The following is a 23,719-nucleotide window of genomic DNA, read 5'->3' as shown; positions in this document are numbered from 1 at the left end:
CATTATACAAAAAAACTGGGCTAACTTTAGTGTTTTGTTTTTAATTCATTAAAGCGTTTTTTTTTTTATTGCCTTTGAAAGACCGATGTGCAAATCAGTGTGACATAAAATATTGCAACAATCGTCATTTTATTCTCTAGGGTCTCTGCTTAAAAGAATGTTTAAATGTATGTTTGTGGGTTCTAAATCATTTTCAACAAAAAAATACTAAATTTAAACTTGTAAATAAAAAGTTACAGAGATGGTGGAATACTTTCACGTACGGGTAAGGTTTTTTTGTACACTATTTGAGGACGCAGGTTGTCTTGAGCGAAGCCATCCTTTGACTAGTTCTTTCAGCAACAACAAAACACCACAAAAAGATACAAAAAAAAAAAGAAATTCACTTTATTGCTTATTAGATATTGCTTATGAAGAAAGGCAGTATGTTTATATATACTGTAAGTCTCAGTGCAACCGTGCCTTAGAGCACCAGAACGACCGAACGCTGAGTCGACAGACTGAGCAGCAGGAAAACTAAAAACACTGAATATTTTACCAGTGTAAGTGAGCACTCTTCACCAACGTATCTGTATAATATATATATATGTATAAAAAAAAGCTACATTACAAATAGTCATTTTTTTTCCCCACTCCTCTAACAGAGCATTCCAGCTATAAATACGGGAAATGTAAGGAAGGCTATTTATTGTCAGTGTTCAAGTGGGATGTATTGAAACTAAAAAGGTCTACATCAAAGCCCACCCTTGGGTGACGGGACTTATTCCTGTGACTCTTTTCCGGCCAGTCGGTACAGTTCTGTCGGTCCGTCGGCGTGCGTGATTGTCGTTGTTAACTGTAGCTCCTCCCCGCTGCTCATGCCGTCTCTGCCTGCAAAGGAACGACAGCGATCAATATGCAGATCGTGGAATGAGGTTCTGTAAATTGTATAACCTTTGTTATGGGCCTGCATCTCCTACAACAATGTATCCAATATATTAACTGCAGATTGTTATCCCAAAGCTGGCCATAGGTTAGTATAATTTCAGTCTAAATTTTTAGTTGTAAGAACATTCGTTTCATTTCTTTTTATCATTAGTGCGGTTAAATTGACATTAGTTTGATTAAATTTGAAGGCGAAGGATGGAAAATGTTTAGCAAACTAACATTTTTAAACAGTATATCTCAGGGGTCTCCAAACTTTTAGGGCCAGTTTATTGTCCTTCAGACTTTAGGAGGGCAGCAGTGTGGCCAGCAGGGGCAGAAAATGTCATGGGCTTGGCATCGGTGAGAATAAATATGGCCTCAGGGTTGGTGGTCAAAGAGGAGGAGTAGTGCCCCTATTAGGAGGAGGAATAGTATGCAGTCATTGGTATCGGTGGAAAAAAAATAGTGCCCCATTGTTGGTGTCAGTGAGAGGAATAGTGCCTTATATCAGTGGGAGAAATAGTGCCCAAAGGGCCAGATGAAGGCCGCATTGTGGAGACCCCTGGTATGTTTTCATCTGGGAAAATGCATTCACTTGTTGGCAGGTGCAGTCTCTTTTCTCCACTGCAGGTGGCGCTCAACTGCAGCGGTAATTCAGTACAGAGGAAGATTGGATCCAGTTGAATGCTGAAAGCCCATGTGACTCTGGTGGCCATCTTAGGACAGGCAGGGCCTATTTAAGACCCTGCCTCTTGGGTTTGGTGCGCATTTCACATATGGACAGTTTAGGGACTGGTTACCTGTCTGTCAGGGACAGTAATATCGATAAAGGTTCCAGATGAGTAGGGAAGGCCACTCTTCTTGAATATCTCTCTGCTTGCACTCAGATGGTCAGGCCACATTGCGCCCCTCAAGACAGACGCTGCCAGCTCGACTGAGACCTGCTCCTCTACACAGTGGGATTAATTTATTAAAACTGAAGAGTGCAAAATCTGGTGCAGCTGTGCATGATAGCCAATCAGCTTCTTCAATGCATTAAAAAACAAAAACCCAGAAGCTGATTGGCTTCTATACAGAACTGAACCAGATTTTGCACTTTCCATTGTGTGTAAACCAACCCTACTGTGGCATTTGTGAGTGCTCCCGGTTGGGCTGCCTTCCCCAGAGTTGTTTTGAACTGTTTACTTTTGTTCCAACACAAGTTCTGCATTACTTCTGGACTCCATGTGTGTTACTACCACCACACCAAGCTGCACCCACCCACACACTTCAAAATTGAATGGTAAAAATCAACAAATGTTTGTTCAAAAATCTACTAGTCAATGACCAGATTTATAAAAGATTTAGTCCAAGTTTGTGATTGTGTGCCAATGTTGCATCCAAATTTAGAATGAAGCATGGTCACATTACCCAACCCTACTGTTAAACTGCCAACCCCTACCCCCCCACACTTACCTGACTAATGGGTTTCTTCTCCCCACAGCATTCTGTATTCTTTTATATTCGACATGTTCGGCTGTGTGGCCGATGTAAATGGAAAGACTACAAAGCCCATTTTCCACCACGACAGGAGGACTCATAGATCTCAATGGAGCACAAGTGCAGTGTGGTCACCACACTTGTAGTCCATTGATACCACCTCCATCCCAATATCAGTAGGTCTGCATCTCCTTACAGTCCTGGGGCAGGGATATCCTTTTGTATGCATGGACTCTGCACAGTAACACTTCTCTTGCCCTCTATGCTGGGATTAAGTCTTAGTATCTATTCTAATTGTGTATGCATAGACTCTGCACAGTAGCACATCGCTGGTTCTGTATGCTGGGTGTAATTTTCAGTATCTGCTCTTATTCTCTAGGTATGGCTCCTCCACTGTTGTACATCTCTTGTCCTGTATGGTGGTGGGTGTATGTTTTGGTCCTGGACACTGTGGGAAATGTACTCAAATTGGAGCACTCAGAATCTGGTGCATGGTAACCAATCAGCTTCTAACTTCAACTTGTTCAGTTAAGTTTTGATTGAAAAAAAAAAATCTGGAAGCAGATTGGTTTCTATGCAGAGCTACACCAGATTTTGCACACTCCAGTTTTAGTAAATCACCCAACCTATCCACTACCAATAGAAGGCCACCAGGTCCTGTTTTGACAACCCCCCAATGGTAGAAAACTATACGAAAAGACCACTCTTGGCGATCTGTGCTTTGACCTGCTGGCAACATTTCACCCCAGTAAAGGTGGAAAAGAAAAAGGAGCGGCTCTTCCTCTGCTGTTGATATACCGGGCACTTCTGAAAAGATAGGAGGGGGCTTTTCCTAAAGACGAGTGAAGCGCATTTCATGTGGGTAACAAAACCCCTTCATAAAGAGAACCAAAATGTTCCAGGGGCAACGACCCTAGTGCTCCAGAGGGAGGAACTCAGAACTGACCCCCCCCCCCCCAGAGACCAATACATAACCCCCCTGATTCCTCACAAATGAGACCCACAAGTTTGAGTCAGAAGACTGACCCCCTTCTTTGCCAGGCTACCAAGGGCATAAGGGGGAGATCATGGCCCAGGCACTCCAGACAATATCCCTCAACCACAGCAGCCACAAACCCTGTCTCCTCGGGATATTTCCCGGAGTTATAGATAAATTTACCAGAATATTTCTACAAGAAACCTTGTTGTTTTCAGCCAGGAAAGTTGTGGCTAGGCAGTGGATGAGGTCCATTCCGCCCAGGGTAACCGATTGAAAACGGGAAGTTAATCTGACACTCCCATACAAAAAATTTGTATATAAAAACAGGGGATGCCCAACTAAATACAATAAAGTCTGGGATAAATGGCTACAAGAGGCCGATACCTGTACCTAGGAAGCTTGGTGTGCTGTCGGTGATATTCAAATGTTTATAACAGTACATTGTTATGGTAGAACACATATTTCATGTTGTTATGCAAGACTATTCTTATGTGTGATATTACGATTGTTGTGAAGCACTTCCCATCTGTTTTGTGTTACATGCTACGATTGTGAACTCTGCAATAATATTCAATAAAAACCCTGTTTAATTTGAAGAGTGGGAGGATTTGGGCTTGGAAGGGAAGTTTGGCAGTTTGGAATTTTCACCCTGGGCACAAGAGGACCCTGTCTAGCACTGGTGGCTGCATTTTTTTCCCGCCCGTCTTTCTCGCCAGTAACGCACTTCCTGTGATAGGTTGACAACGCTTACTTACTATACTCATTTATGTAGAAGCAGTGCTGTCTCCCTAGGTTGATTTCTTGATTTAGGCTCGGTTCACACAGGGGGCGATGCGAGGCGACCCGACTTGCCGCGCCGCGACCTCAGCGGCGACTTGCAAATGACTTCTGTATAGAAGTCAATGCAAGTCGCCCGAGGTCGCCCAAAAGTAGTACAGGAACCTTTTTTCTAAGTCGGAGCGACTCGAGTCGCTCCTCTTAGAACTGTTCCATAGTACAGAACGGGGGCGACTTGTCAGGTCGCGGCACGGCAAGTCGTGTCGCCTCGCGTCGCCCCCTGTGTGAACCGAGCCTTAGGTCCTACATGTACATTTGTCTCACAAAAGAAGCCCCTCTTTGGATGACAAGCTTCTTGCATTTTTTTTCAGACTCTCTGCTGTGATTTCAGCATATTTTTGTCCTGCGACAATCGCATTTCTGATAGCAATTCCAAATGTGTTTGGGGCCTTAGACTACAAACAGGTCCCAACTCTCCATTAAATATTAAGACCGCAGAAAATTACATGGACAGGATCAATGGGTACTTTTCTATACTTGCAGAAAATGTATTTAAAAAATAAAATAAAAAAACAAAAAAACAAAAAACAAACCACCACTTCTGAGGACCAATAAGCTGCAATATACACTGCTAAAAAAAATAAAAAAATAAAGAAATAAAACGAAAGGAACACTTTGAAAACACAACAGATCTCAATGGGGAAAAATATCATACAGATATGGACTGGGTAATGTGTTAGGAACGAAAGGATGCCACATTATTTGAAGGAAAGGCTGAATTCAAAGTAATATTGGAAAGAACACACTGCTGACAAGAGCAAGAAGGGTGCTGCTCACCCCTATAAATCGAAAAAATAAAACAAATTCCCCCACCAACGGGGTTTTTAGGCAGCAATAAACAATAAGCGTAGCATAATATAAAAAAAGATTATTTTATTGTATGGTAAAAACATGAGCTTCACCCAGGTATTTAAAACAAAAAATAGATAGAACCAAGCTTTTGTATACAAAAAATACAATAACATCAATGGGCATACACTAAGCAGACCTAACTATAAATATACTGTCTAAAATTAGTAACAGCAAAAAAATTTTTATAGTTCTAACGCGTTTCAACCACTAGGGTCTTCTTCAGAGATAGTCCAATATAGTATTGCCGAGAGGTTCACGTAAATTATAGTGCTTAATGGTGGAGTTTACCCAGGTTCATGCTTAGACGTCCCTCACAAATTAAAGAAGGTACATGGTCCATACATCTCGCCACAGAGTCCAGCAGTGGGGTGAGGGTCGGAAGCCCAGAGGCGCGGCTCACGAGCGGTCACACGACAAAAACCCTATGCCCCACAAAGGTTGTAGGAAGTAGGTGCAAACGTAGGCAGCCTGCCCGTATGGTAAGCCACGCCTGGATAGCTAGGCTGGACAGAAGATTCCCAAGGTGGAAAAGGAGAGACAGTAGCTGGGAAACTATCCAGCTCCTACACACAAACAAGGACTCTCTTATCTCTGAATCCCTGGTTGATGGGGGTGCCCCTATGGATTAGGAGTTATTGACCGTGTCTGGCACTCTTCCCGGGATAGTTTCCCAGCTACTGTCTCTCCTTTTCCACCTTGGGAATCTTCTGTCCAGCCTAGCTATCCAGGCGTGGCTTACCATACGGGCAGGCTGCCTACGTTTGCACCTACTTCCTACAACCTTTGTGGGGCATAGGGTTTTTGTCGTGTGACCGCTCGTGAGCCGCGCCTCTGGGCTTCCGACCCTCACCCCACTGCTGGACTCTGTGGCGAGATGTATGGACCATGTACCTTCTTTAATTTGTGAGGGACGTCTAAGCATGAACCTGGGTAAACTCCACCATTAAGCACTATAATTTACGTGAACCTCTCGGCAATACTATATTGGACTATCTCTGAAGAAGACCCTAGTGGTTGAAACGCGTTAGAACTATAAAAAAATTTTTGCTGTTACTAATTTTATACAGTATATTTATAGTTAGGTCTGCTTAGTGTATGCCCATTGATGTTATTGTATTTTTTGTATACAAAAGCTTGGTTCTATCTATTTTTTGTTTTAAATACCTGGGTGAAGCTCATGTTTTTACCATACAATAAAATAATCTTTTTTTATATTATGCTACGCTTATTGTTTATTGCTGCCTAAAAACCCCGTTGGTGGGGGAATTTGTTTTATTTTTAGGCTGAATTCAAAGAAGCTCCGAAAATCAAGGTGAAAAAATTATGCAGCAGGCTAATCCATTTTACTGAAATTTCATTTCAGCAACTCAAAATGGTCCTCAGTAGTTTGTATGGCCCCCACGTGCCAGTACGCATGCCTGACAATGTCGGGGCATGCTCCTGAGACGATGGATTGTGTCCTGGGGTATTTCTGGACCAGGGCATCATTGAGCTCCTGAATAGACTGAGGTGCAACCTGGCGGCATTGGATGGACCGAAAAAAGGTCCCAGAGGTGTTCTATTGGATTTAGGTCAGGCGAGCATGGGGGCTATTCAATGGCATCAATTCCTCCATCCTCTAGGAACTGGCTGCACCAGCGTAGGGTCTGACAATGGGTCCAAGGATTTCATCCCAATACCTACTGACAGTCGTGTGCCATTGTCTAGCAAGTAGAGTAGAGGTCTGTGCGCCCCTCCATGGATATGCCTCCCCAGACCATCACGGACCCACCACCAAACCGTTCATACTGAATGATGTTACAGGCAGCATAACATTCTCCACGGCTTCTCCAGACCTTTTTATGTCTGTCACATGTGTTCAGGGTGAACCTGCTCTCATCTGTGAAAAGCACGGGGCACCAGTTGCAGACCTGCCAATTCTGGTGTTCAATAGCAAATGACAATCGAGCTCCATGGTGCCGGGCACTGAGCACAGGGCCCACTAGAGTGAAGTCTGGCCCTCAGGCCACCCTCATGAAGTCCGTTTCTGATTGTTTGGTCAGAGATATTCACACCAGTGGCCTGCTGGAGGTCATTTGTTAGGACTCCGGCAGTACTCATCTTGTTTCTCCTTGCACAAAGGAGCAGATACTGGTCCTACTGATGGGTTAAGGACCTTCTATGGACCTGTCCAGCTCTCCTAGAATAACTGCCTGTCTCTTGGAATCTCCTCCATGCTCTTGAGACTGTGTTGGGAGACAGCGAACTTTCTGGCAATGGCACGTATTGATGTGCCATCCTGGAGGAGTTGGACTGCCTGTTGAACCTCTATAGCAGTGGTGGTGAACCTTGGCACCCCAGATGTTTTGGAACTACATTTCCCATGATGCTCATGCACTCTACAGCGTGGTTTAGCATCATGGGAAATGTAGTTCCAAAACATCTGGGATGCCAAGGTTCGCCACCACTGCTCTATAGGGTCCAGATATCACCTCATGCTACCAGTAATAACACTGACTCTAGCCAAATGCAAAACTACTGAAAAACTGAGAGAAAAAAAAAAAAAAGAAGAAGAGTAGGGGAAAAAAATATGTTAGTGACCTCCACCTGTAAAACCAATTCTGTTTTGGAGGTTGTCTTGTTGTTGCTCATCTAGTGCACCAGTTGTCAATTTCATTAACACCAAAGCAGCTGAAACTGATTAAAACCCCCTGTCAGATCCCTATCCTCCTCACTAACTCCCGACGAAGGATCGGCAGAAAGATTTTCCAGCTTGCGGGACTGCAATCTAGGTGCCAGCCTGAGAGCGCTTGTCACTAGGCTAATTACGCAATTAACCCTTTAACTGTCACCACTGACTTTTGTTTAGGAAGGGTCAGGACTTCCATAAATTTAGCAATACCAATTATGATTTCAGAATAAGCGTCTGCAACACACACTGCCACCACAGACAGGTCTGCTCGGAGGCCTTACTCTAAAACAGTAGCGCTATTCGAGAGGTAGGTTCGTTTATAGCTTGCATTAAGAGCTTTAGAGACAAGGTGAACACTTTTCAACATAAGGGTTTATTATGAAAAGGTTAAAGTTGGTGCAAATAAAACATTTACATAAAAAAAAGATGCTTCAAAGAGATAAAAACAATATACAGCCACAAAGAAATAAGGTAAAATTGGGGAGGAAGAATACTTGCAATTAATGTCCGAGGTCAATCTATGAGCTGGGTAATCGGTTCTCAAACTTGGCAGATGTTCCTGCTTGGATGGTAAAAGGAGAACTGACCATTGTTCTTGGCAGCTCGCCTTTTCTGTCAGATCAAAGGGGTGTTGACCGCGACCAATGACCAATCGTCTGGTCATCTTGTTTAGGGGTTGGTTCCTGGGAGGTGTCTACATTCATGACCATGTCCCAGGTACACTTTGTGATACATATTCATATCTCTGCATTTATAGTGTTTACAGACTGCAAATATCCACATTATTGTTCAGCGTGAAATTTCCTTCAAAACAGAGGAGGAATAAGGGGTACCAGTGGTTTCCCATATGACCTGACATAGGGGTGTCTGGACTTGAAAGGTTACAAATTATCTGAGGAAACTAAATATGTCCATATTATGGCTGTGCTATTATGAAACATACTGAAATGTCATACTTATTCCGATGTTTAAGCTTGATGTGCACTAAAGTACTTACAACCAATGTCTGCTGGATCTCTGAATTGAGAGGGTAAGAGTTTTACGACAGGCCTGGACATCCTGCCAACATTAGCTGTTTTTTTTACAGACCTAGCCTGGTTCTGCTTTCTCTGTTGAGATAACAGTTCTAAAAATATGAATTCCTGAACACAAGGGAGGAGGGAGTGTGTTCACATTTTTCTGTATTACTGTTTAGCCGAGCTGTCATGGCTGCCCTAAGGTTCTCAAACACCATGGCCACTAGCTACAGATTTCATGATATTGTTACAACTCCCTCTGCTACTTAATTGACCATATAAATATCCCAGTAGTCTAATTGATTTGATGCTATACTCTGATTAAAAAGTGTTCCTTTAATTATTTAAGCAGTGTATTACATTTTTTTAGTGGGCTTTGGATATGCTTTAAATGAGCTTATGGTGCAAAAAAAAAAAAAAAAAAAAAAAAAGGATTGGGTGGCCTGGTCCAGAAAAGATAACCGCCTTATGAAAATATGGTGCACTGGGCAGATCCCATGTCCTCATTTTAGGAAATACCACCTGGGGTTTTGGCAAGAGGCTCTCTTACCATTCTTTTGGTCATCGCCGTAATTCTTGTGTGATGGAGCGTACAGGAACATAAGGGCGAACACGTACAGGTTCCACATGCCGTAGATGCCCGTGAAGAAGGCGCTGTTCAACTCAATGGAATAGTCACCCCATTTCCAGTTACCTTCCGATACCTACAGACATACAGAGGTAGACAATGGAGATCAAGTTGTACTTGGACATATACCTGGTACCTAAACATTGTTTCCACTGCTTTGGCTTCAGGACTTTCCAAGTCACTGACTCGGAAAGGAGTATGCAGATATGACGAGTCAAATAAAGTCAGAAGTCCAAGCAGGCAATAAGCATACCAACTGAAAACAGAGATGACATTTGGGCTGACCTGTGTTGTGATGAAGAACACGGTGGTTAAAGCTGCACAGGCCAGTGTGACGATCATCAGAAATTTGAATCTAAAAATCAAACCCTGCAAGTCAAAATGAAAAATGATTAGAAGGGGAAAACTAAAAAGGCTTTGTCTAGGCATTACCCAGATGAAACGCCAAGCCTCTCTCTTCCCCTCCAGAGCAATACCCATCATGATTTATTTTTATTTTTTTCTATCTTATTCCTATAGCAAGAAACCCATTTCTTTTTCAGTGTATTTATTGATCTTGAATTCACAGCAGCTATTGTTAAAAGATAACACAATATTGGATAGGGAAGACCAACTGCAACATACATGAAATTAAGGATTCCATATACAGTTAGGTCCATATATATTTGGACACAGGCACAATTTTAATTTTTTTCAGGTATTTACCAAAACATTTTCATGCTATAGTTATATAATAGAGATGAGCTCAAAGTGCACACTCTCAGCTTTAATTTTAGGGTATGTACATCAAAATCAGAGTAAGGGTTTAGGAATTACAGTTCTTAAGAATAGCCATCCCCCTTTTCAAGGGGCCAAAAGGTATTGGACAATTGAATCAGAAACTGCTTCATGGCCAGGTGTGGGCTACTCTTTCGTTATTTTGTCATCAATTAAGCAGGTAAAATGTCCTGAGTTGATTCTAAGTGTGATATTTGCATTTGAAATCTATTGCTGTGCACCTACATCATGTGTTCAAAGGAGATGTCCATGCAAGTGAAACAGGCCATTGTAAGGCATCAAACATGAAACAAATCCATCAGAGAAATAGCAGCAACATTAGGAATGGCCAAATCAACAATTTGGTACATTCTGAGCTAAGCAGAACACATTGGTGAGCTCAGCAACATAAAAAGGCCTGGACATCCATGGAAGACAACAGTGGTGGATGATCGCAGGATCCTCTCTATGGTAAAGAAAAACCCATTCACAACATCCAGACAAGTGACGGACACTCTCCAGGAGGTGGACGTATCACTGTCAAAGTCTACAATCAAGAGAAGACTTTACGAGAGCAAATACAGAGTGCTCACCACAAGGTCATAAGCCTTGAAGAATAGAAAAGCCAGATTAGACTAGTTCTGGAAAAGTATTCTTTGGATGGATGTAACTAAAATAATCTGTACCAGAATGACAGGAAGAAAAAAAAAAGTGTGGTGAAGGCTTGGAACAGCTCATAATCCAAAGCACACGTCATCTGTAAAACATGGTGGGGGCAGTGTGATGGCATGGGCATTTATGGCTTCCAGTGGCACTGGGTCCTTGGTGTTTATTGATGATGTAACAAGATAGAAGCAGCCCCGATGAATTCTGCACTGTTTAGAGATATACTGTCAGCCCAGATTAAGCCAAATAGAGAAAAGTTGATTGGACGGCCCTTCACAGTACAGATGGACAATGATCCAAATCACACTGCAAAAGCAACCCAAGAGCTTTTGAAGGAAAAGAAGTGGAATATTCTGCAATGGCCGAGTCAATCACCTGATCTCAACCCCATTGAGCATGCATTTGACTTGCCGAAAAGGCAAAACTAAAAAGGCAGAAAGACCAACCGAAGACCACTGCAATTAGAGCCTGGCAAAGCATCAGACAGGAGGAAACCCAGTTTGTGGTAAAGTCCATGGGTTCCAGACTTTAGGCAGTCATTGCCAGTAAAGGATTCTCAACAAAATATTAAAGCATTGAACATTTTATATATGATTATATTCATTTGTCCAATTACATTTGAGCCCCTGAAAATGGGGGGGGGGACCATGTATAAAAATGGTTACAGTTCCCAAAATTTGTACTTGATATTTATGTTCAACCCTTTGAATTAAAGCTGAAAGTCTGCACTTCAAATTAATTTGGATTGTTTCATTTTAATTTTATTCTGGTGGCATACAGAGCCAAACGTATGAAAATTGTGCCTGTGTCCAAATATATATGGACCCAACTATATATGGATAAGGTGATTACCATCCCTAAATAGCATTACAGGTATCATATCACAGTAGTATTGCAAAGGGGGAATGGGATCTCTGGGTGAGGAGTCTAGCTTATATTGTCCCACAGCATGGGTCTCCAAACTGTGGGATTAAATAATGCCTCCGGCTTGCTTGTCCATGGTAGTAAGAAATGAAATAGCACCTATGGTCAATGAGTGGAGAAATAGTCCCCCATCATTATTATAGGTGGTAGGAACAGTTCCCCATACCTGGTGTCAGTGGAAGAAATAGTACTCCATTGCTGGTCTTGGTGGGAATAGTGCTCCATTTTCACGGTGGGGAGAATAGTGCCCCTTTGTTGGTGTCAGTGGGGGGGGGGGGGGAATAGTGCCCCTTTGTTGGTGTCAGTGGGGGGGGGGGGAATGGTGCCCCTTTGTCGGTGTCAGCAGGGGGGGGGGAATGGTGCCCCTTTGTCGGTGTCAGCGGGGGGGGGGGAATGGTGCCCCTTTGTCGGTGTCAGCGGGGGGGGGGGGGAATGGTGCCCCTTTGTCGGTGTCAGTGGGGGGAATGGTGCCCCTTTGTTGGTGTCAGTGGGGGGAAATGGTGCCCCTTTGTCGGTGTCAGTGGGGGGAATGGTGCCCCTTTGTCGGTGTCAGTGGGGGGAAATGGTGCCCCTTTGTCGGTGTCAGTGGGGGGAAATGGTGCCCCTTTGTCGGTGTCAGTGGGGGGAAATGGTGCCCCTTTGTCGGTGTCAGTGGGGGGAATGGTGCCCCTTTGTCGGTGTCAGTGGGGGGAATGGTGCCCCTTTGTCGGTGTCAGTGGGGGGAATAGTGCACCTTTGTTGGTGTCAGTGGGGGGAATAGTGCCCCTTTGTTGGTGTCAGTGGGGGGAATAGTGCATCTTTGTTGGTGTCAGTGGGGGGAATAGTGCCCCTTTGTTGATGTCAGTGGGAGGAATAGTTCCCCTTTGTTGGTGTCAGTGGGAGGAATAGTGCCCTATCACTGGTGTTAAAGGAGTGATGCCCCAGTGTTGGTGTTAGTGGTAAAAATACCTTATATTAGTGGTAGCAATGGTATGGCATACCAAAGGCAAGCAAAAGGCAGCATCTGGCCCTCGAGCCATAGTTTGACGACCACTGTCCCAGGGGGATTTTAGGTCTAGAAATACCTGGTGACATTAAAAGTCAGTCCACCCAAAACTTCTATTTCAATGTTTGATAAATGCAGAAGGATTACACTACCTGACAATTTCTTCTGCCCCGTAAGGACTCTCTGGTTTTGGGAATACCAAAAACTCCAAGGTGGACAGGAACAAAGCTGTGGGTATCAAGTTTGGGTGGAAGGCAGTGCTGGACTGGAGCTGCTGGAGGCTGCCTAGCAGCAGATTACTGTATAGAGGGAATCGCTTCCAATGGGTTTTCATCCTAGATGGTAGTCTCTATTGGGGTCTAGGGTTACTACCTTTATGAAAATGACAAGGGGGGCGTTACCATAGGGAACACATGGGTAATTGGAGAGTTTTTGGAGAGGAGCGACTAGTGTCCAGAAAAATGTCTCACGCGCTTTGGGGGGAATTGCCTCCCCCTTTTTCTGGGCTCTATTTCTTGGATAATGGTTAAGCTCTGAGGGTTAAATATAATAAGGTCACCCATGCTGCTCCCCTGGGGGGCTTAGTCTTTATCATAAAGCGCAGGCATACCCATATAGATCCTCCTTTAGAGCAAGCCAGGTCCCCCACATAGATTTTCCCTTTAGAGCAGGCCAGGGCAGGTCCCCCATATAGATCCCCTTTAGAGCAGGCCAGGGCAGGTCCCCCATAGACTCCCCCCTTTAGAGCAGGCCAGTGTTCCCCATATAGATCCCCTTTAGAACAAGCCAGAGCAGGTTCCCCATAAAATAGATGCCCCTCCTTGCAGACACCCATGCCCTCTCAGAGCTTAACCATTCTCCAAGGAATACAGACATTAAAAACGGAGAGGCAATTCCCCCAAAAAGCATTGGCTCCACTTGTATATTTCTATTTTCAATAGACGTGTGGAACAAAAAATTTTTTTGATTTGCGATTTAACATTTTTATTCAGCTGAATTGTCTTCACTCGTTTTCGGAATTCGTTTTGGAATTTGATTTGAATTTTCCAAATTCGCCCAAATTGTATCAGCATTCAAATTTATTATTTTCTATTCGTATATTTTCTATTTTATTCAATTCCATTCTATTATAATTGATTGTATTCGAAATTCATATTTACAAAGGCGGTTTTATTCTATTTTACTCTATTCTATTTTTTTTTCTATTCTTTTTGAATTTATTCTATTTGTCTTCCAAAATTGGAATTTCAGTTATATTTTATTGTTTTCTATTGTTTCTTCTATTCTACTATATTATATTCCTTTATTCTCTATTCTATTATTTACTATTCTATTTTATTAAATTCTTGTTTTCAAGTTCAATTCGAATTTTAGCTGAATTTCATTTTGTTACTTTGAACCGCACACATCTAATCTTCAACAAACAAGTGAGACTTTTTTCTGGACACAGGGCGCTCCTCTCCATTCACCCAAAGGCACAGAGCTGGGAACTATAGCAGGGAAGAACTTGCTATTGGGCATACTTGTATATGTCAGACATAAGAAGCTTGAGTTGACTCAACCAGTCTTGAGGTGGAGAACATCCACCCGGCTCCTCCTAAAATAAAACGTTTGAGAGAACTGACCCCTCTTATGTAATTTTACACTACAATTTATACACAAGGCTTAAAAAGAAATCCAATCGATCTCCCACCTCGTAATGAAGGCGGCGAGCTTTACTCATCGCTGGTAAACTGCTCTGCTTTCCACCAATATTTCGAAAAACCTGGTAGACCATGAAACACAGGAACAAGAAATAAAGACAAGCACAAATTCCAGCAACAATGATGAAAGCCATCTGAGGAGGCCAATTAAGGAAAACGTTCGCTGAATGACAAAGATGTGCGTTCCACATACAGATGTCTGAGCACATCACAAACCACAACACTCCGGGGCAACTAAAAACCCTTTAAAGTTTGAAGAATGAGATGACCTCAGAATATGGGGGGGGGGGGGGGACATCTGGAAACATTTGGATGTAACAAAAAGCAGTACAAAAACATGCTTCGAGCAATGGTAAATATTTAAACACCAGTTATATTAGAGTTGCTATGAACATTGGTGGATATTAATCTAAGAGCTTGCATATTTGAAAAGCACTTAAATTCCCACGCTGCATTTTCTCTGCAGGTGTCTACAAATCAATATTCCACATAATCATCCAGGGAAATATCACCAAAAAGAGGAAGTTCTACTCTTCCTCCTCCTCCACATTTGACACTTTTTTTTGGGGGGGGGGGGAGTGGGTACCTGTTTTGACAGGTACCTTCCCCCCCCCCCCCCCCCCATCGGTCAGATTGTCGCAGCAATCCAAGCAGAAGTTCGACCCTCCTTCTTGGCATGTTACGGGTCCCAGGAGACCGCAGGACCAGGGAACTGCGAGACTGGGGCTCGCAGTACAGCTACCCCTCTTCTCACCCCTATGAGAGCAGATGTTTTGATCATATATTGGGTTCAGAAAAATATTTTTTCCCTGTTTTTCCTAATCAGGTAAATAGGAAATTGCATATTAATATGCTGTATTACATTTTTTACCACCAGTTGGAGCTCTAGTTTCGATTTTACAATTTAACCATATATCCTCCTCTGCTTTGCAAAAGGAAGTCAGTTGTTTACAGAGCTAAAAAGCTCAAGCTGAAATTTGCATACATTTAAATCGCTCATAGAAGCAACTCATCTTTTAATAAGACTGCCAAGTCCAAGGTTTCAATTAGACAAACTAAACCTCAAAGCAGGTAGTATCTGAGGATGTAGATCTCCAGATTGAAAAGAATGTGGACATCCCTACAAATTAAGTTTAGGACCTTTCAGTAAAGGTCACTGTTACGGTTACAGCATACAAAGCCATTTTAGAAAATTGTGCTCTTTCAATCTTCTGGCAAGTTCGGGGGAAGGCCCTTTTCTGTTTGGGCATGATTCTATCCCTATGTATTAAGCCAACTCCATAAAGGTTTGACGAGTTTGGTGTGGAGGAACTTGAGTGTCCTACACGCAGAACCCTGACCTCAACCATACTGAACACCTCTGGCATGCTTAACCCTACTGAACACCTTTGACATGCCTTCCAACTTTTTGAGATGGGAAACACATATTAGCAAAAGTATGTAGGCATAACCCCCTCTGCCATGCCCCCCCTTAAAAGAGAATTGTACAAAAAAAAAAAAAAAAAAAAGAAGATTGGTTAACCACTTACGGACCGCCCCTCGTCCTTTTACGTTGCTACTTTGAAGAGGAATATCGTTGTTCTGGCAGCAGCTAGCTTCCATAACCCCGGAACCCTCTTCTTCTGCTTTCAGATAAAAGTAGTCGCTGCAGCGGATTCACCACAAGATAACTTATTGGTGGAGGGAGAGAGGCCCGCCCCCCCCCCCCCCTTCTGCCGTGCTCTGGTGCCCTTGGCCGCGTACCGGAGCCATCGGCAGCGGCGGAGGTAATCGGGTCCCTTTTCCTGTGTGGGGAAGACTAGTGAGGAGGAAGATGGCCCCCACCTCTCTCCATATCATTGGCGGGTGGAAGCAACATCAATACGTCACTTCCGTCCATAGCTCTTATTGCATTTTAGTGTATATATGAGATCTGACCGTCTTTTGACCCCAGATCTCATATTTAAGAAGTCCTGTAATGCTTTTTTTCTATTACAAGGGATCTTTACATTCCTTTTTTTTTTTAAAAGAACAGTGTAAAAATAAAAAAATAAAAAGGTTAAATAAAAAAGAAGAATTATTATTATTTTTTTTTTAAACGTGCCCCATCCTGCCAAGCTCACGTGCAGAAGCAAACGCATACATGAGTAGCGCCCGCATATGAAAACTGTGTTCAAACCACACATGTGAGGTATTGCCAAACTCGTTAGAGCAAGAGCAATAGTTCTAGCCCTAGACCTCCTCTGTAACTCAAAACATCCAACCTGTTGAACTCTTAAACTTTGCCTATAGAGATTTTTAAGGGTAAAAGTTTATCGCCATTTGTCGAGCGGGTGCAATTTTGAAGCGTGACATGTTGGGTATCAATTTACTCGGCATAACATTATCTCTCACAACACAAGAAAAAAACACGGCCTAACTTTACTGTTGTCTTATTTTTTAAGTTCAATAAAAGTGTTTTTCTTCCAAAAAAGAAAAAAGTGCGCTTGTAAGACCGCTGCGCAAATACGGTGTGACAAAGTATTGCAACGACAGCCATTTTATTCTCTAGGGCAGTCATGACGAACCTTGGCACCCCAGATGTTTTGGAACTACATTTCCCATGATGCTCAACTACACTGCAGAGTACATGAGCATCATGGGAAATGTATTTCCAAAACATCTGGGGTGCCAAGGTTCCCCTTCACTGCTCTAGGGCGTTAGAAAAAAATATATATAATGTTTGGGGGTTCTAAGTAATTTTCTAGCAAAAAAAAGAGGCTTGGTCCTTAAGTGGTTAAAAAACACTTTTTTTTTACCATTACTATTTCTTTATATTGGCTTCAGGAATTTACAAAGGCAGCAATCTAGAAATTGGATGAAAGGTTTAGGATTGGGAAACAATTTTTTTGATACATAAGTAGTGCATTTTATATTATATATAGATCAGACCAAAATGAGGAGGAAAGAGGGACTTTGTTCTGAATGAGGGACAGTGCCTCAAAATCAGGGACAGTTGGGAGCTATGCCCTTGGGATAATTTGGAATGAAAAAGAAATCACATAAAGCTCCCCCATAAAGCATTATACTTTTTCTTTAACAAAACAAAACGGACTGCCCTTGCAGCACGCCCAGAGTTTCGCAACCATGTTAACTGGCAAGACCGAGGGCCACACCCAACCCAGCAAACATCTCTCTCTCATTCACACATTAAATACTTTTTTTTCCTAGAAATGAAAAAAAAAAAAAAAAAAAAAAAAAAAACTATGCTAGGCGGAGGCAGTCGTGGTTTACTGTCTAGTATAAGGACAATTGTATGAAACATCTTCTCATCCTCCCGCCAGGAGAATAAAAATGCATGCTGGGCCAATTGGAGATCGGTTGTATAAAAGACCTTTAGCCAGTCGGATTTTATTGGTATATCTGTGGCATCTGATGTCTAGGGGCACCTTGGCTTTACCATCACTTTATTGTTTACATACTGTGTGTATATATATATATACACACACACACACACACACACACACACACACGTGATGAACAGAATACCTTCTTAGAACAGAAGGTACCTGTACCTGGTACCTTTCCAATTACTTAATCTCCAAAGTAAAAGGCTATACCTCATTTTAGGATAGTGGGCCAGGCCTTACAATCCATAGTTTTTTGTTTTTTTTTTGCCCCTGAGCCAACTGTGTCTCCAGTCATACTAGCTTACAGCTCAGATAGAGCCGAGACATTGGTTCCAACGTTAACAGGTTTGCTGGCCACCATTGGTGCCATGCATGTATACAATGGCTTCTATGGGCTAGTGCTCGGGAACCAATGAGTGAGGTGGAGGTGGACAGGGGCGGACTGACCATTCGGGCACTGCCCGAGGGCCCCATGCCACTAAGGGGCCCCATCAGGGTTGCCAGCCTCAATGAAACCAGGGACAGTATGCAAAAATCTGTGTTTTTTTTTTTAATCCCAAGATTATAGCTGCCCCACCTCTCCAGTACCTATTCTGTGTGTGTATACTGTATGTGTGCGTGTGTGTATACTGTGTGGCTCCATAATCTTCTCCTATTGCCTGGGGGCCCCATAATCTTCTCCTATTGCCCGGGGGCCCCATAATCTTCTCCTATTGCCCGGGGGCCCCATAATCTTCTCCTATTGCCCGGGGGCCCCATAATCTTCTCCTATTGCCCGGGGGCCCCATAATCTTCTCCTATTGCCCGGGGGCCCCATAATCTTCTCCTATTGCCCGGGGGCCCCATAATCTTCTCCCATTGCCCGGGGGCCCCATAATCTTCTCCTATTGCCCGGGGGCCCCATAATCTTCTCCTATTGCCCGGGGGGCCCCATGAGTTGTCAGTCAGCCCCTGGATGTGGAACAAAAGTAGGTTCTCAGAATAAAAAGGTAGGTCTCATCCTTTCACAAATCACAAAAGGGAGTTATTCCTTTATTACTCATTCTAGGACAATGGGCAGAGCCACTCAGTTTTTTTTCCCTTTATGCCCCTTGGCCAACTTTATATCCAGAACTATTCCGAGGAGATTTATGAAGGAATCAGAGATGAAGCTATCCTCTGTTTAGAGGTGATTTTGTTGTACATCACATGGATTATTAGAGGGCTTTTTCGTTTCTTTTGGCCCACCTCACCATAACCTGTTCAGTTTTACCGTCTTGTTTAGCCTCAAGCCTACTCCATAGAAGGTTTTCATGCAATGCACAGATGAAGACCAACAAGCCTGAAACAGCTGTATGCCGGCTGGAGGAAATGGTTCTGTAATCAGCCTCTCTCAACCTTTTCAACACTGAGGAACCCTTGAAATAACTTTGCGGTTTCATGGAACTGCTGCTAAAAATGACTATATCTACAACTCATAATATATTAGTGAGATGGTCAGTGGGAAGCATGCTACTTTCACCTGAGGTTATTGGAAATAATTATCTCCTTATATATAGCTAAAAAGATCAATGGTGTTGGTGACACCAAATATTGCTCATTGCTTAAGGAACCCCTAGCAACCTCTTGAGGAACCAGGCTTGTACTGGCCATTGGGACTACAGGGAGTTTCCCGGTGGGCCGATGGCTCAGTGGGCCGGTCAGGTGCAATCCTGGAGCCGCTCCTGACAGTGAGTGATCGTGATTTCACTCCTGTTAGGAGGAACAGCTGCCGTCACTTAGGCATTAGGCTTTCTGCTCCCTCCAGCCTGCAGAGGGAGATAGACAGCTGGCAAACTTTCCATCCTCTCTCCCCTTATGACTTGTCACTTATCAATGATTGGAGAGAGGAACAAGAAGCTGCCTTCAAAACTGTGAGTACACGTGGGGGGGGGGGAGAGGGAGGACACTCTGATGTAAGGGGAAGTGCTAATGGAGACACTCAAAATTAAAGTGGGCCGGCCATGAAGAAGTCCAGGGCCAAATTTTTGTCCCAGTCCAGCCCTGTGAGGAACCCTTGGGTTGGAACCCTGGTTGAGAAACCATGCTTTATAATATCAAGCTGTATTCTATACTGTGTTAAACCAGCGGTTCAGCATGTACAGCTGGGCAAAGGGGCATGAGCGAATATTTTGTATGGCTGTCCATTATCCTAAAATGAGGAAAAAGAGCTTTATTCTTGTGATGGAGTAAGACATAGGTGCCTTCTAAGAAGGATCTACTGTGCTTCACAATGTCTGGTGGAGGGCTTTTTTTTGCTCCTTTTGACCCTTCGCACTATAACTCGTTGGTTTATTCCTTATCACATGTAAAAGGTTAAAATTCCTGAGCAGTTATTATAACAATTGTTTAGGTCAAAAAAAAAAAAATGGACGAACGGGTTGCGTAATACATCAGTGTTACTGGATGCAATAGGAACAGGGATAAATTATTGAATTCATTAAGCACACTTGTGTGAGCTGAGCTAAGACTTATCACTTCCACTCGGCTGGTGTGAAAGGAATGCTCAAGGGAAGGTGCTAAGTGCGCACACTGTTCACAGCCACCCCCCCCCCCCCCCCCCCCCCCACCCCACAGCAAGCTTTCACACTATTTACCGGTTTTCTTAACCCTTTGTAGGACGCCTCAAAGAAAAACGTGGGGGCTTCTGAAACGGATTACCTATGTTTTGGTTAGTCCGAACCACTGACCTGAGACATTAGTAAGTCAGAGTGGAATTAAACATATATGGGAATTGTATTACCAATACCTACCAAAAGGTTTGTATTTCTGTCTCTCCAATCTGGAGATTTACACAGCTCTGCCTTGCAGCACAATCCTTTTTTTTTTAATGCTGCAGTTCACGAAAGACTACGGTAGGTTCACACATGTCCGGCTGGAGCTTGCAGTCGGGAGTCCAGTGCAGTTTTGTTCACCAGTTCAGGCGCAAATTTCTATTTGAGTTCAAAACGTAAACCAGTCCCAAAATCGCACAGGATGCTTTTTAGAAATAGACCACAGCCGTCCCGGACATATGTGAACGGACTCCATTGAAAGCCGGTCCGATTCACGTTATGTGGATCAGATGCGGTTAAAAGCGTGCCCCCAATGACGAAACATGTAGGGCGGAGTCTATGTCTGAACTAACCATGCCATCTGAGCTTGTATACAAGTCATTTTTACCCTGGGAACTATTTTAACTGCTGATTATTTACTGGATTTATGTTGAACAACCTTTTTTTCAAAATAAAGTGCTCGTTTTACACTATGTGGACCCCTTTTTCTTCCTTATTTGGTCACGTCTGAGGAACACGGGGGGGGGGGCTCGTTTGGCCAGCCATATTACCACCCTTTCCATTCTAACCACTGAGGGATTCGCTTTGAGTGCCGAGCCACTATCCAAACGCTTGTCTAGCCTCCTATAACGTGGAGTTTAGAGATCTGGTAAGCCTACACCCTAATTATCATCACGGTGGGAGGTGCACCTGGTGGATATTCATCTAAACCAGTGATGGCGAACCTTGGCACCCCCAGATGTTCTGGAACTACATTTCCCATGATGCTCAACTACACTGCAGAGTGCATGAGCATCATGGGAAACGTAGTTCCAAAACATCTGGGGTGCCAAGGTTCGCCATCACTGCTCTAAACCATCACCTTTGCTTGGATTTTACTTCAATGGACTTTTTATTCATTTGTCACTACACACTTCAGTGTTCAAAGCACCTTATGGATTATTTTTGAACACTTTATTTAGGGCAGCAATTTTTTGTTTTGTACTTTTTCGAATTGGCCACCCCAGACATGTGTGAACCGACGCCTTTGAAAGCTGGTCCAATTCACGTTATGTTAATCGAGCCTAAGATTTTCAGGTCTTTTTCCTCCAGCCCCTGACTGGACAGTGAAAGGAGAAGCAGCTCTGTCACTCTGCTCTCTCCACCTACCAACATGTCCCTTGTTAGGACATGAGTACTGCAGCACAACTGAGCTCTGATGAATAAGGAATGTAGGAAGCAAATCATATTCAGGTACTTAAATGGCTTGCATTGAAACAGAGAAAAAAAAGGGCTGCCTGTTCTTGTATATGATGCAGGTAGAAATCTTTTTGCAATGAAGATATATACAGACAAGCCACGTTTGTTGCCTGAAGTTGCTCTTTAACGCGTTCTTGAGACACCATTACATGACAGGAAAGGATACAGCAAGAGTGGCCCCAACATCTGTTGTCCAAATACTGTAAAATGGATTCTTCAGTTGCACTCCTCTGGGTAAGAATAAGAGAAAAACATCATAGTTATAGGGAAAAAAAAAAAAACACTTTATAGGCGCCATAAACAAATATACACCTTAACCACTTCAATACCGGGCACTTAAACACCTTCCTGCCCAGACCAATTTTGAGCTTTCAGCGCTGTCGCACTTTGAATGACAATTGCGCGGTCGTGCTACACTGTACCCAAATGAAATTTGTATCATTTTTTTTCCCACAAATAGAGCTTTCTTTTGGTGGTATTTGATCACCTCTGCGGTTTTTATTTTTTGCTAAACAAATAAAAAAATCAGAAAATTTTGAAAAAAAAAATGTTTTTTTTTGTTTCAGTTTCAATACTTTGCAAATAAGTAAGTTTTCTCCTTCACTGATGGGCACTGATGGTGTTACACTGATGGGCAATGATAAGGCGGCACTGATGGGCACCGATGAGGTGGCACCAATGAAGTGGCACTGATGAGGTGGCATTGATGGACACCGATATGTGGCACTGATAGGCAGCACTGATGGGTGGCACTGATGGGCGACACGGATGGGCACTGATAGGTGGCACAAATTGGCATGGATAAGTGGCACAGGTGGGCATGGATAAGTGGCACAGGTGGGCATGGGTAGGCGGCACAGGTGGGCATGGGTAGGCGGCACAGGTGGGCATGGGTAGGCGGCACAGGTGGGCATGGGTAGGCGGCACAGGTGGGCATGGGTAGGCGGCACAGGTGGGCATGGGTAGGCGGCACAGGTGGGCATGGGTAGGCACTGATAGGCGGCACAGATGGGAACTGATAGGCGGCATTGTATTATAATATATTGCACTAATGGATGCCAATCAGTGCCAATCAATAATGCATGCCAATCAGTGATGCCCATTGTGGGCACTGATTGGCATCCATTATGGGCACTGACTAGAATCCCTGGTGGTCTAGGGTGGCATACCTTGTCCTTGGCATCCCTGGTGGTCTGGTGGCGTCCCTGGTGGTCCAGTGTGGGCATCCTCGGGGGGGCTGTGCTGATAATCGATCAGCACAGACCCCCCCTGTCAGAGGAGCAGCCGATCAGCTCTCCTCTACTCGTGTCTGACAGACGCGAGTGAGGAAAAGCCGATCACCGGCTTTTCCTATTTACACTGTGATCAGCCGTGATTGGACACGGCTGATCACGTGTTAAAGAGTCTCCGTCGGAGACTCTTTACCGAGATCGTAGTTGCCGGGTGTCAGACTGACACCCCGCAACAACGATCGCCGCGATGCGCGCCCCCGGGGGCGCGCAGTGGCTCATAATCCTGATCACGTCATATGACGTCCGGTCAGGATTATGAAACCACTTTGCCGCCGTCCATTTGCTTTAGGGCGGGCGGCAAGTGGTTAAAGTGGTTGTAAAATTCTTACATATACCCGGTGAAGTGACTGGCCTCAGGTGATACACAGAGATGAATCAAATCCTCCTACATAAGTTTTACCTCTTTATCTGCAGTCTTGTGTTCGGTAAATCTAGTCAAAGTCTAGAATTTATACAGCTTGTTTAAGCTTTCAGAAAGCAGGGAGGGCAGGGAGCTGCATTTACACTTTGTGAGGAAAAATCTGAGAACTGATAGGAGGGAAGGGACATACCCCCTTTACACAGCATACAGGAATAGAACTTGGGCTATCAATCACAGGCTGTGTGCTGGAGCTCCCTCCCCTGTC

General features: G+C 43.7%; 1 protein-coding gene across 1 annotated transcript in view; it reads right to left on the bottom strand.

Moving 5' to 3' along the window:
* Positions 1-363: 363 nt before the first annotated feature.
* Positions 364-23,719, bottom strand: part of WLS (Wnt ligand secretion mediator) — a 77,144-nt gene continuing 53,788 nt past the window's right edge. The window contains exons 8-12 of the mRNA XM_077450502.1: positions 21,968-22,031; positions 14,393-14,536; positions 9,654-9,737; positions 9,291-9,444; positions 364-870 (exon numbers count right to left, since the gene is read on the bottom strand). Of these exons, the coding sequence (XP_077306628.1) occupies positions 761-870; positions 9,291-9,444; positions 9,654-9,737; positions 14,393-14,536; positions 21,968-22,031 (556 nt within the window). The 3' untranslated portion in view covers positions 364-760. The remainder of the gene's footprint in view (positions 871-9,290; positions 9,445-9,653; positions 9,738-14,392; positions 14,537-21,967; positions 22,032-23,719) is intronic.

Source organism: Lithobates pipiens, unplaced genomic scaffold, assembly GCF_037356315.1.
Source record: "Lithobates pipiens isolate NorthernLeopardFrog02 unplaced genomic scaffold, aLitPip1_a1.2 Scaffold_23, whole genome shotgun sequence".
In the NCBI taxonomy this organism is placed as follows: domain Eukaryota; kingdom Metazoa; phylum Chordata; class Amphibia; order Anura; family Ranidae; genus Lithobates; species Lithobates pipiens.
The sequence above is the reverse complement of the archived record's forward strand: the minus strand, read 5'-3'. Positions and strand labels throughout refer to the sequence as shown.